The sequence below is a fragment of the Bison bison genome, unplaced genomic scaffold (genome assembly GCF_000754665.1).
Source record: "Bison bison bison isolate TAMUID 2011002044 unplaced genomic scaffold, Bison_UMD1.0 scf7180017864333, whole genome shotgun sequence".
NCBI lineage: Eukaryota > Metazoa > Chordata > Mammalia > Artiodactyla > Bovidae > Bison > Bison bison.
The window spans coordinates 4,556,746-4,567,719 of NW_011494905.1; the positions used below are offsets into that span (position 1 = coordinate 4,556,746).

A 10,974-nucleotide genomic window follows, 5' to 3' on the forward strand; every position below is an offset into this window, starting at 1 on the left:
ATCCTTAACAATTACGAGATAAGAAGCATTTCTTTCATTTTCAGAGAGAGACAAATTTGCCTGGGCTTTACAAATCAGGTCCAATTCAGAACTAGTTTCTTACCTTATGAATGTATCACAAAGCAAACCCTTTCTGAGGACGATGACACCCGCAAGAGAGAGCTGACTGTGTCTAAGTCCCTAGGAGCACTCTTTTCTGCTCTGTCCTTTCTTCTCACTGTCTGGCTAAAGTGTCCATTACAAGGGAAAATATTAATAGCAGACATGAATATTGTTTGTGTGACAATTGACTCCCAGGCTAGTCTAGCTCAAGGAAATGCAAGGAGACAAATACATATGTCTGTATATGCATGGCTGAGTCACTCTGCTGTGTACCTAAAACTATTGCAGCATTGTTAATCAGCTCTACTCCAATATAAAATAAGTTCAACAACAAATACTTATGTCCTTGAACTTTCCTCAGCACATTTGTTTTGACTGAAACTATTTAGGGCTGGACATCAGAGAAGCTATTGTTCATTATGTCATGTAGTGACTTAAAAATAAGGATCCCCCTAATGATTTTTTTCTTAAAATTTATAATCAGAAATGTATGTGTACTCTCTTGCTAAGCTTTATTTGATCAGATGATGAGTACATATCATTCCAATATTCTTTCCTTTGAGTCTCAGGCTGCAAGGAGTCTCAGAGCTAATTGTTCCACTGCAATAATCATCTGATCCCCTGATCCTGGTATAAAGGTTTCCCTTCTATTTAGTATTAACAAGAAGAATGATAATAGAATCTTTTATTATTCAATGTTATCAATGTTTTGGGCATTTCCAAACAGCTGCTACAGTTAATGGTATCTCATCTATCTAACAAATGCATGTAGACTGATTTGTGGAATGACAAGGTGACTTGGCGAGGGTCTCATAGCAACCAGAAAGGCTGAGATTTAAAAAAAAGCCTTGGCCTGGACACAAGTCAAAAGGTTCACACACTTTATTGTATTTTTGACACTAAATGGCTGAAGTTAATGTATCATAGTAACCATGAGTAACAAATGGAGAAGAGTAAAATACTTTATCAGGACACGATGCATAACTGTTCCATAAAGGCGTGATCGATGTTTCTACTGAAGGTGAGAACTAAGGCAGTGAGTACCCAGACAGGATTTCAGAGATTTCCAAACTGTTCTCTAAAGAATCCACTTTACTTTTAACCTTTAACTTTTGAAAAGGTGTATAGTAAAACAGTGGGCTTCCCTGGTGGCTCAGCAATAAAGAATCCACCCAAAATGCAGGAGGCTCAGTACAGGAGGATGTGGATTTGATCCCTGGGTTGGGAAGACCCCTGGAGTAGGAAATGGCATCCCACTCCAGTATCCTTGCCTGGGAAATCTCATGGACAGAGGAGCCTGGTGGACTACAGTCCATAGGGTAGAAAAGAGTTGAACATCCACACAGGGATGAGTAGTAAAACAACACCTCTATACACTGTGTCCACCATCACGTTCCTTCCCTACCTGTAGGGGACGCCTGTTAACCTTTTCTGTGTATCTTTCTAGAGTGACTTTAGGTGTGTACGAACAAAAATACTTATTCTTATCCATTCCTCCCTTTTTACACAAATGATGACATATTTACCCTTGCTTCATAGTATGTTTCTTCATTTTTTACATATTTATCATATTTCATTGCATGTATGTATCCCATGATATACCTAACGAGTCTCCTATTCCTAGACTTTTGCATGGTTTCCAAGTTTTTGCTATCCACAAACCAGGCTGCAGAGGAAACTTTGCATATGTCATTTTGTACATATGCAAGAGGGTCAGTAGTATAACTTCATAGAAATGGAATGTGTGGATCAAAGGATAGATCATTTTGATGGATTTTGCTGATTGCCTTTCATAGAAAAGACAAGGAAAGTTTTGAAAATTTATACATTCTTTTATTTGTCTTTACATATTTTTGGCAAAGTGCCTGGTATAAAAGCATTAAACAAAATGCTTATTTCGCTATTATTTCATTATTTTTCAATTCTATTTCTAATTTTTTTTTCTTCTGAGAAGTACTAGTTTCACTACCAAGTTATATTAGCTTGAAGAAGAAATTACATGGATACAGGAAGAGAGACAGGAAAAATAGCCATGATGAATCATCAAAGAAAATATCATTTGCAGAGAACTTTGACCATCGAGCCTGGTAGAGTCAGGGTGCATCATGGAGAGCTGAGGATGGGCGATGAGAGAATTGTCACAGAATCCCAGGAAATTTCCATGAAACATAGACCAGTCCTACCAGCTGTGCTGTGCTTAGTCACTCTATCATGTCCAATTCTTTGCAACCCCATAGACTGTAGACTGCCAGGCTCCTCTGTCCATGGGGATTCTCCAGGCAAGAAGACTGGAGTGGGTTGCCATACCCTCCTCCAGGGGGTCTTCCCAACCCAGGGATTGAACCCAGGTCTCCCTCATTGCAGGCATATTCTTTACCATCTGAGCCACCTGGGACTGGATCAGTGATGCTGATACAACCTCTTGTGTCAATGTGAGCACAAAGCATATTTAATGAATGTCCCAGAACTTACTGATTTCATGACACACCAGGTTCAGCAGGCCTGGTGTGCTGTATTAGCTTTCTGACAGCCCTTCAACCAGCAGCAAAGGATGACAAAAGAGTCAGAAATCATTCAGTCTACTGGCTTACTGTCCAATTCAACAGGAAACTTGTTAAAATTGAGAAATCAGAATCTCTAGGTGTAAAGGCTGTGATTATATTTTCTTAAAGATTTCCAGGAGATTTTGATCATCAGCTTGGCTTGGAAAGCTTTGGTCCAGTCTACTCATTTGTCTTATAGGTAAAGAAATGGAGGCCAAGGACAGTAAATCATTGTCTAGAGGTCAAAGAATTTGTTCATGACAGATCTGGAATATCAACCCAGGACACCCAACTCTAAGTAGTTGTCCTGCAAATTCCAGGATGACTTGGGCTGTGTGGAATGAATTGGAAGGGAGGGGGAAAAGTGAAAGTATGAAAGTGAAAGTCGCTCAGTCGTGTCTGACTCTTTGCAACCCCATGGACTATACAGTCCATGGAATTTTCCAGGCCAGAATACTGGAATGGGTAGCCTTTCCCTTCTTAAGGGGATCTTCCCAACCCAGGGATTGAACCCAGGTCTCCCACATTGCAGGCAGATTCTTTACTTCTTTTCCTATGTTTTACATGTGGACTCATGTAGATTTTTCTTAACCAATGGATTCTGTGGTCAACATTTTTTAAAGCCTTTTATCAATGACTGAGAAAACAAGCAACCCCAAATCCTACAACCCACTCACCTCTGGGAGAAAAGTATATTTGAACGGGTCTTGGCCAGGCTAGTGTCCCTGTTTCCTTTTAGGAAAGGTCTTAAACCAGGAGGATTAGGAGTGCTAATATTTATGGAAGATTAGGTGTTTAGTATAAATCCCTATTACACAGAGAAAATACGAGAGCTTGTAGCATACTTGTTCCAGGGTTGGGCATGAGGTCAGCACTGTGTTCTTTGCCTGGAGGTGGAATGTCTAGATTTCCTGTCTCCTGTCAGTCACCTCTTACCGGAGGGAACTTGACAAGTTACTTCCACATGCAGACCCGTTTCCACACCTATAAAATGAAATGGCTTATAATTGATGAGCCCTGACCTGTAGTGATTCTATACACTGGAGTTACCCAAGATGCTTTTAAAAATCCTGATGTACTGTAATGCAGATCCCACCCACTGCGTATCTGATATAATTGGCCTTGTGTTCAGCCTTGGCATTAGAATTTTCCAAAGCTCCCCTGGTGATTCTGATGAGTAACAAAGGCTGGGAGTGACTGCCTAGAGAACAATGGTTCTTACAGTAGAGTCCCACACCAATATCATCACCCAGGAACTTGATAGAAATGAAAATTCTCAGGCACCTACTTGGAACTACTGAATCAGAATCTCTGGGGACAGTGCCCAGAAATCTGTGTTTTAAAAACACATTTTAGGTGATTCTCATGTGCACTAAAGTTTAAGAATCACTAAGCTTGAGCGTCTATGAATTTCTTCTTTAGTCACTAAGTTGTGTCCAGCTCTTTATGACTCCATGGACTACAGTGCCACCCCTGCCCGCCCCCCCTCCCCAACCAGGCTCCTCTGTCCATGGGATTTCCCAGGCAAGAATACTCGAGTCGGCTGCCATTTCCTTCTCCAGGGGATCTTCTGGACCCAGGGATTGAATCTATGTCTCCTGCATTAGAGGGAGGCTTCTTTACTGCTCAGCCACTAGGAAAGTGAATTTCTTGTTAAGGAACGTCAATCGATTTTTAAACTAGAGGAAGGCTCATAGTAGGAATACCTGCTTGGAGAATGGTGAAGAAAGAGAGATAAGGAGACAAAAAAGTTCATTTCCCAGAACCAGAATTACAGTCAGAACATTGGAAGGTTTTTCTTTTATGTTTTACTGCCATGTACTGTTTGAAGAGAGAAAAGTTTGATAAAAAAAAAAAAAGTAGATATTGCTAAATGCATTGAATTTCATTATAAACATATTTGTTTGTCAGAAAAACTGGCCCTCTGAAAACAGCGATCCTAATTTCTTTGAACAAGTGAGAGTAAGATTATGAAAGGCTTATAGGACCTGGATCACTTTTGTCTCGGACAAGGAGAGCAGCTTAGTAAATACCAGAATTCAAGACTAAGCTCTCTGGCAGGCAGTGCCAACAACCAACAGGCTACTCCAAGAACTATCTTTCCTGGTCAGCTTTCTGGAGGTGGTGCTGGGATATAGTAACTAATCATAAGCATGAAGGGGACTCAGGCTTCTCTAAACTAGGTATTTTCTTCTTCCTACTCAGCCAGGGGTCATTGAGACTGCCATGGAAGACTTGAAAGGCCATATTACCAAGACTTCTGGAGAGACAATTCAAGGCTTCTGGCTCTTGACAGAGTGAGTAATTATGACTAAGTGAAGGGCAATGGAAATCTAGCCTTTTGTTTGACAATACCATAATAGAATAGGCGATGGCCAGAATTTCTGGAAGAATTTCTTCTGGTTACAGAGAGATCATCAATTACTCTCCTGTTGCAGAGTAAAGTCTTGTGGTGCCCCATGGCTGATGTTATGACCAAGTTTGACTTCTATGACTGTTTTCCAAGATAGTTGCCTCTCTCAACTATCATTGCAAGTACCTTAACTCAGGGCATGACCATTTCTCACAAGGACCATTGCATTAGCCTCCTAATTGAGCTCTTTGGTTCCAGTCTCTGTCTCTTGTAAGCACTCTCTCACCAATCATACCATGCTACTAACCATCCCACTCTGGATACAGTGGAAAGGAGGGTTGGGAAAGAGGATGGGTGAGGTCAACATATACAATGTGAATTTTGAGCAAAAAACTAGGAAAAATCATGTAGGATAAAGACAGGTCACCTGGTAGAAAGGGATAGACTGGGAGATTGGGATTGGCATATACACACTCCTATATTAAAATAGATAACCAACAAGGACCTACTGTATAGCACAGGGAATTCTGCTCAATACTCTATAATAACCTAAATGAGAAAAAAAGAAGCTGAAAAAGAACATACATGTATGTGTATACCTGAGTCACTTTGCTGTATACCTGAAACTATCACATGGTTAATCAGCTGTACACCAACATAAAATAAAAATTTAAAAATAAATAAATATAACCCCTTCCCCACCACTGCCAAAAAAAGACAGGCCACCTGTTCAGAGTTAGGATAAAAACCAAATCTAACACTTACATCCTTGTCAATTTATTGACTGCTCTATTCACTCTCAAGTTTTAGTCTTAGCTACAGGGGTTTTCATTGCAAAAGACAGCATGGAGATGGTTACCTTTCTGTCCTCCCCCAAAACTCTAGTGTCTATGTGACCTTTACTTAAACCACCAGGCAAATATGAGGAATGTCATGGTCTTTACAATAATAGGTAAAATATACTCATAATAAGGGTAAGAGGCATGTCTTTTCTTCTACAGAATCCATAACATTAAGAGGAGAATGCAGTTAGAATTTCACTTCAGAGTTCAGTAAGTTTTCTTGGTAATATGATCTCCAGAGGTTTCAGCAGAAAAGTTCAGTAACTTCTATACCTTGAGTGAAGAATCATTTAGTCTTTCACCTCTGGGTGGGACATCTTCTTTGATTAAGTTTTAGGAGGGCAACTCTGGAATGTTTAAGCATCCAGGCAAGCAGAATAAATCCCTTAATCAATGAAATGCAGAACCAAATAACTTGTTTCCATCTGTCTGACCACCACATGATATCATTGTTTCAAAAGGGTTCCAATATTTGAATTAAAATGAATTTTGAAAACCAACCTGACAATTTCTGAGCATTTGTGTCTTAATATATAAATTAGAGATAATGATATATACTTGATGAGGTGTTAGGATGACTAAATGAGATAACGTAAAATTCTTAGCAAAGTCCCCAGCACATATGACTTTTCAATGCATATCAGTGTCCTTTCTCTGTTCACAGTAGTATTGCTAAGCCAATAGTTAATTTTTGTTGTTATTTGTAGTCTCTACTTTTATTTTTATCTATCCATCTCCATCTCTATCATCATTATTTTCCACTCTCCACCTCTCATTCGCAGGGTAGAGTATGACTTGTGCAGATGAAAAGCCTGCCTTGATTAGGATAGGTGTCTACTTAAATTCTGAAGGTCACATCAGAGGTAAACACTTAACTAATTCATTTCTACAATGTATCTCATTTATAAGAAAAGATGCACAAATGTGGTCTTTCAAATTCAGTGGTGGATGTTTCTGTAACTCTTACATATTAATAATAGTATCAGTTATTTCTTTAATGGGCTTCCCTTGTGGCTCAGCTAGTAAAGAATCCGCCTGCAATGTGGGAGACCTGGGTTCGATCCCTGGGTTGGGAAGATCCCCTGGAGAAGGGAAAGGCTACCCACTCCAGTAGTCTGGCCTAGAGAATTCCATGGACTCTGTAGTCCACGGGATCACAAAGAGATGGACACGACTGAGTGACTTTCTCATTTCTCTCTTTTCTTTAATAGTGCCTATTTTGTTTGATTTTATTTGACCTGTTTTTTTAGTTGTTTGAATGCTTTTGCTTAGTGATTACAGTAGCCAGTAGATATCAACTATCCAAAGATAAATCTGATTGTGTGATCTGTGTTGAGGCTTATCTCCATTATTGTGTGCTTGCTTTAATATCAACTAGGATGCTGAACCAAGCAGTGTTCAGATAAATATGAACAGTTTTACCCCCAAGACTCAAGTTTTGTACCTAGCTCTAAACCTAATAGGAAGCTCAAAGAATTGGAAAGCACTTTCCAGCAACTGGCTTTCTGTTTTGCTTTCATTTTGTGGTATCCATTTATGTTAAGGACAACAATAATGTGTGTATCCCATGCATGCAGAATTTCAAGCATCACATTTGCTTATTTGCTGTCAGGCTTTCTTCCTGTGTGCATTGAAACCCATTTCTCCTTTTTAAATGGTAGTGATTTTGTGTTCTTTTTTGGTCATCCTCTCTGTTAAAATTCTTTACTTCTCCCATGACCCTCCATCAAAAGCAAGTTTCAAGAGATCTGATTTCAGTCATTTCTACCAGAGTAAGACATTGCCAGTTACTTTCCTTTGCCTGTTAATCCTTATAGCTTGATCAGACTGCCTACTTGTAATGGAAAGAGGTGTCAGTTGTAAAGATGTTCAGGCATCTGGACTAAATGAATGAGGTCCCAGACACTGTGACTGTTCAAGCAGAAGATAGGAGGTTGTTTGTCAAAAGAAAGACATGCATACAGGTTTTGAATGACTTATCACACTTAACTCTTCTGTTCATTTGTAGTGCAGCAAAAAAAAAAAAAAAAAAAAAAAAAAAAAAAAAAAAAAAAAAAAAAACAGCAAAAATAATCACATTAAAAGCAAACCTCCAAAATAACAACAGCAAGACTAAACAAAACAAATGTATAAATACACGGGCCCAGAGAGGTGAGAGCCCAGGGCTACTCTTGTGCCCTTTACTTGTTTTTCTAATGGAATAAGACCATCCGTTCTTATAAGTTTCAGGGGCTATAATATAGACCAATTGCCCCAACCTTACCAACCACACAAGACTCTTTTCAAGCATAACACTTACTTGTATGTGACAAAAATGACTGGGCTTTGTGTACATCAACTTTCAGTTTCTTCTGGGGAGATGAAAAATCCTTGGCTGCTTATCAGTGGTTTAAAGAATGTCTGCTTTCAAATCAGTATTCCATCTTCAGAATCATGAATAGTAAAAACCCTTTTAATGTAGTGTAGGTTGTTGTTCAATAGCCAAGTCGCATCCAACTCTCTGTGACCTGATGGACTGCAGCACACCAAGCTTCCCTGTCCTTCACTGTATCCCTAAGTTTGCTCAATTTCATGTCCATTGAGTTGGTGATGCCATTCAACTGTATCATCCTCTGCCTCCCCCTTCTCCTCCTGCCCTCAGTCTTAGCATTAGGGTCTTTTCTGATGAGTTGGTTCTTCCCATCAGGTGGCCAAAGTATTGGAGCTTCAGCTTCAGCATCAGTCCTTCCAATGAATATTCAGGGTTGATTTCCTTTAGGATTGACTTGTTTGATCTTCTTGCTGTCCAAGTAGTACAGGTGGTGGTGGTTTAAGTTGCTAAGTCGAGTCTGACTCTGTGTGACCCCATGGACTGTAGCCCACCAGGCTCCTCTGTCCATGGGATTTTCCAGGCAAGAATCCTGAAGTGGTTTGCCATGCCCTCCTCCAGGGGATCTTCCCAACCCAGGGATCAAACCCACCTCCCTAACATCTCCTGCATTGGCAGGTGGATTCTTTAGTACTAGTGGGACCTGGAAACCTGGGGTTACTTTTACCTATTCTACTTGTGTGCTGGAAATAATTTATGATAGTGTGCTCATCTTTCACCAACTGCATGTTCAGGGATGTCATGCTGGTAGCTTGGAATTGGTGGCAGCAATTATACCATGGAAGTAAGCAAACTCTAGAGATCAGAGTTTGATTTTATTGTTTTGTTAATTGTCTAAACTTAAGAAAGTAGTCGAGGATATGCTAATGATGCAGATTAAGTTTAAAAGTGTATATGTGGCTATGATATTGTCATAACACAAAAAAGGCTCAGAAAATATTATATTCTTCCAGTATTCAAAAACTGTTATCCAATTCGGCAAAAGAGTCATCTTTTCACTGATGAATGGATGAAGTCTGGACAGGTGACTGAGGAAAAATGAATGCCAGACAGAGGCTGCAAGGCTGCAGAAGGTCTATCTATGTATGAAATAAGGGCATGAAATAACATTAAGCCAGTCAAGGCATTTTATGGGGGATATCACTCAAACTAGTTCAGGTGAGCTTCTCTGTGATGTTCTAAATTTATACAAATGTATCATTCAGCAGAATTGAAAAAACAAAAGTTTGAAGGCATTTGGGTAGAGAATACAAGGAGGATAAGAGACCAAAAGGAGACCAAAACAAAAATGAGAAATGCAGTCAACTCCAGCGAGATCCCAGTTAGCTGAAACCATTAAGAATACCCTAAGAAGGGCTTTCCAGGGGGCCCTAGTGGTCAAGAACCCACCTGCCAGTGCAGGAGACATAAGAGACATAGGTTCGACCCCTGGGTGGGGAAGACACCCTATAGGAGGGCATGGCAACCCACTCTAGTATTCTTGCCTGGAGAATCCATGGACAGAGGAGCCTGGCGGGCTACAGTGCATAGGGTCACAAAGACTTGAACACAACTGAAGTGACTTAGCATAGCGTGAAGCAAGGAGACTCCAAGTGAGACTCAAGTTTTTAGCTCAGCCGGTTCAGGAACTTTATAAGCCTCTATAGCTATAAAGACAGGATGATGTTTTATCTCAGCTTTATCTCCTCCTTGTGCTTTGTCTTTCTTGGTCCTTCTGGGAAAGGACTTTCAAAATAAATAGTGTGTACCCTTTTAGAAATGATCCATTAAGCCAGCCCCAAGAGAACAACTTGACACTCTATGGAGTCTCAAAAAGTGTGATACAATGGCAATGAAGTGGCTCTTGAGTCAAAAGTACTCAAGATGTCTTTGACTGCGGTGTTTAGGGAGGTGGGAAGAGATGGGATCTTCACTCCACGCACATTAGTGTGAAGTGGTGGTGGGGGTTGTTGTTCTTATTCCTCTTATTCCTGAATGAGAAGACTTGCCTCTAGTGGCTGGGATCAAGTAACTCTTGCTCTTCATCTTCGTGGAAAATACTTTCAGCATGTTTCATAGCCTACCTCTCCTGAAACCCATGTAGGTTTTTATCCATGGCTTTAGTCAAATCCAGCTCTCCCATGTTGGACAGACAGACAATAAAATGAAGTAAAGGCAAGGAAGCAGCCTAGTGTCATAAAGAGTCCTGAATTTGGAATCAGAAAACTTGGGCTTGATTCCTGACTCTGCTGCTTATGATCAGTGTAGCTGGGTGAGCTTGAATGGGCTTTCCATTTTTTTTTTTAATCAGTGATTTTGTTTTAGTACAGTCTTTAATCAATTAGAAATCCTCTGCTCTTGAAAGAAGCACAGCCACTGTTAATTTTTGGTATATATCATTCCAGCTCTTCTCCGCACATTTTTGTCAATGATTGCTATAATATTAATAGATAACATTTATTGAGCACTTAAATTGCACTTTGTGATAAGTGCTTTCTATGTGCTTGCCATTATATTGCTATAATTTATATAATTTTGATGATCTCTAAATGGAATTTTTCTTAGGTTTTTCCTCATATTTTTCTCAGTTATCATGTAATTTTTGTAAAGTATTAGACAGTTACTTTTAAACTGTGAATGGCTACACAAGTGTGGATGTTTATATTATTCTTTTAAAATTGAAGTGCCAAGTAAGGGATATTTACCAGTAGGCCAGAGTAATATTTCACAGTTGGAAAGAGAAATGAAAATATATACAACATTCTCCATTTGTTTTTGACAAAAAAT

The 10,974-nt window shown here is 39.6% G+C and overlaps 1 protein-coding gene across 2 annotated transcripts in view; it reads left to right on the forward strand.

Moving 5' to 3' along the window:
- Nucleotides 1-10,974, forward strand: part of TPRG1 (tumor protein p63 regulated 1) — a 189,789-nt gene that overhangs the window by 70,686 nt on the left and 108,129 nt on the right. For both annotated transcript variants that reach the window (XM_010853939.1, XM_010853940.1), the window contains exon 3: nucleotides 4,851-4,942. In XM_010853939.1, the coding sequence (XP_010852241.1) occupies nucleotides 4,851-4,942 (92 nt within the window). The remainder of the gene's footprint in view (nucleotides 1-4,850; nucleotides 4,943-10,974) is intronic.